This window comes from Plectropomus leopardus, unplaced genomic scaffold (assembly GCF_008729295.1).
Source record: "Plectropomus leopardus isolate mb unplaced genomic scaffold, YSFRI_Pleo_2.0 unplaced_scaffold28066, whole genome shotgun sequence".
NCBI lineage: Eukaryota > Metazoa > Chordata > Actinopteri > Perciformes > Serranidae > Plectropomus > Plectropomus leopardus.
In genome coordinates, this window is record NW_024630564.1 from 1 (window position 1) to 3052 (window position 3052).

At 39.9% G+C, this 3052-nt stretch overlaps 1 protein-coding gene across 1 annotated transcript; it reads right to left on the reverse strand.

Moving 5' to 3' along the window:
* Nucleotides 1-132: 132 nt before the first annotated feature.
* On the reverse strand, nucleotides 133-2154 carry LOC121937977 (bryoporin-like). The gene is made up of 3 exons (XM_042481270.1): nucleotides 1884-2154; nucleotides 1073-1221; nucleotides 133-688 (listed from the first exon to the last, which is right to left on the reverse strand). The coding sequence occupies exons 2-3, from the start codon at nucleotides 1174-1176 to the stop codon at nucleotides 259-261; spliced, it is 534 nt and encodes a 177-aa protein (XP_042337204.1). The 5' UTR covers nucleotides 1177-1221; nucleotides 1884-2154; the 3' UTR covers nucleotides 133-258.
* Between the last annotated feature and the right edge of the window lie 898 nt (nucleotides 2155-3052).

Here is a 3052-nt window from a genome sequence, read left to right on the forward strand (position 1 = left end):
AAGTCCAAGTGGATGTTTGTGTCAGATTTGAAGACATTCCCTCAGGGTGTTCTTTAAGTATCGTGTTCACGAGAATGGGATGGACATGGGCGGACAGCTTTAAAACATAATAAAAAGGTCAAGTACAATAAATCTGTTGTATTGTTTTTTATTTATTTAAAGCACCGATACATGGCACGTATGACAAACAGATTGCATGTTTTCAGGAATATCTGCATCTTATTTTATTCCACACCAGTGCACTCATTACAGACACACTCACAGGTCATCCCTGTCATACAGCTCCAGTTTAATGATTGCCTTGCCCTCATTGGACATGCAGCCCCTCACAATCATCTTCGTCCCCTTGTACATCACCCCCGAGCCGTCGGCCTCGTGGCGTGAAAAGCTGCTGAAATCCTTTGAAGTGTACATAGTGTCGTACAGCTCCTTATCACAGGGTTTATCCTTCGGGAAGAGGCCCAACGCCAGCCAGTTCTTATAGATGTTGTAGTCAAACGGCACAGAGAACATGACGGCGATCTGTTCATCGCAGAGCCGGCTTCCCATGTGGAAGAGCTCATAGGTCAGGACACCTACTGCACCTGAGGCCGTGTGGTCATCCTTAGTGAAGGAGCACACCTCGGTCTCACCTGAACGCAGGGTCGGCTGAGGAGGGCTGGAGGTGAAGCCACTCTCCATAAACACCCTGCAGGTTAGAAGACATCAGATGCAATTAGTATTATAAGTTATGTTATATATTTATATGATTATATGACTATGCAGTCATGAGCGTTAGAAGAAATTTTAGGACGTTTAGGACATTTGTAGGATTTTTTTGTAACATTTCAGGATGTTTCCAGGATTTTATTTTTTTTTACTTTTTTTGATAAACAAGCTTTATTTTGACACCGTGTCATGCACTCTGGCACTGGATAAGCTGCTGGATAATTTTAGCAATCCATAAATTTTACTGTTTTGTAAAGAAAAAACTTTCTTTTACAAATTCTTTAAAAATTGTCTCTAACAATGACACTATTTATCACAGCCAGAATCTTAACAAAAAGAATTCAGTTAATAAAACATTTCTTACTTTGGGTTGTTGAGGCAGTAGATTTTGCTGACGTTGGTGATCTGTATGGTGCAGTTGCGGTTGGTGGTGAGGGTGTGGGAGTGGGCCTCTGCAGTGTCGTGCATAGTGGCGGCTGTAGACGGCTGGATGGCAGGAGGAGGAGAAAAGAGCTGTAAACGAAAGAGACTGAAAATTATTTAGTGTTTGTTAAATTAGATTTTGCTGAGAAACCTCTCTGAAGATTCTTCATGAAACAGAGTCAGGTAGAGTCATTTGTCTGGGCCTGATGTGGTTAATCTTCCTGACACATACGGCTTAGAGGCGTGCAAACAATCCACCAAAACACAAACTGACACTTAAAATGCATCCAAACATTACATCACTCATGCAATTCTCATTTCCCCTTCTGATCAAGTTTTCATTCCTGTGTGCAATTATATTTATTTTCACTTCACACTTAGCACACTACTACACACCATGTGTGTACTAGTTTTTCTGAGCGCAATATTCTGTGTAATCTGTCCCTATAGGTCACACTGGTATGTGGGACAGTAAACAGAAGTGTATAATATTCTTTATTCTTGCTGTGAATATTCTTTGTGTATTGCACTGTTTTGCCATGTCTATTCTGATTCAACCCTTTTTCTATCTGTAACCTGCTCTAACAAGTGAATCTCCCCAGTCAGGGATCAAAAAAGTCTTAAAATGCTTTTTTAAAATCTTGACTCAAATAAAGTGCTAAATACATTTCTGCAGAAATTTACTAAATTTACAGCTAGATGTTCTATCCATATTCAATACTGCAGAATTATCTCAAAGTAAATGTACTTACTTTAGTTTATGTGGCACACACGAGACGGCACGGAGTCCTCTGACAACAGGTCTGGGTTTGGTTTGGAGACAAGCCTGAAGCCACGCCCTCCCAGGTGCAGTCACACCTCACACACCGTGAGATCCGACAGCAGGTGTGTCTGAGCTCACCTGAAACGTCACGTAGCTTTTCAGTCTGCAGCTCCAGTAAAACACACTGGAGTACAGAAACATCAGGTCAAGTGTCTGATGAGAATTAAAAACTCTGATGGCACAAGATGGAAAATTACTCATCACACGTCTGTCTGCTGGACTGTTTGTGGGTGAAAATGAATGTTTTACAAAAATTTTAATAGTCAACAGACCGCGCCCATTAGACAGGCGATACATCACATGATGACTCAAAAACCTCCTGAACTGGTTTGTATGAAAGAAAGCATTCTGGCAGATTGCAGTGAATTATGGTTCATAGCTAATTTGTCACCTGATGTGGTTTGTTTTTTTTTCATTTAAGTTCATCTGACATTGACGATTGAGAACAACCTGATGAAACAGACTTCTCATTGTCTTTATGTTCTTTCAGTACGTGGAACCCGTTCCAGCATGCACTGAATGGAGGTGATGGGTAACAGCTTAACCAGTTTTTAATCATTCAAAGAGAACAGCAAACAATATGACAATCACACAGACAGAGAAAGTACTGAAGAGGCCAAGAGGAGCAAGGCATCAGGGGGCAGAACAACCAGAGATGCAAAACGACATTAATGTAATACAAAATGACCGCAAAGAGATGCAGAACAGCCAAAAAGCAGATCAAAATAACTGCAAAACTATGCAAAATAACACGTGGGAAACAAACAAAAAAGAGGAACAAATCAACCAGAGAGAGATGCAAAATGAAATATTACAATATTAAATGACTACAAAGAGATGCAAAACAACCACAGAGATGCAAACCCACTACAAAGAAATGCAAAACGACTATTTGAATATGCAGAACAACTACAAGGAGATGTGAAACAACCACAAAAATATGCAAAATAACTAAAGAGCAACACAAAACAACCAACAAGAGATGCCAAATTTCAAGAAATTCCCTCAAGGTGTTCTTAAGATATAACACTTACAAGAATGAGATGGATGCATGGTCACAATGATGTTTGACCACCAATTTATAATATTTTCATCATT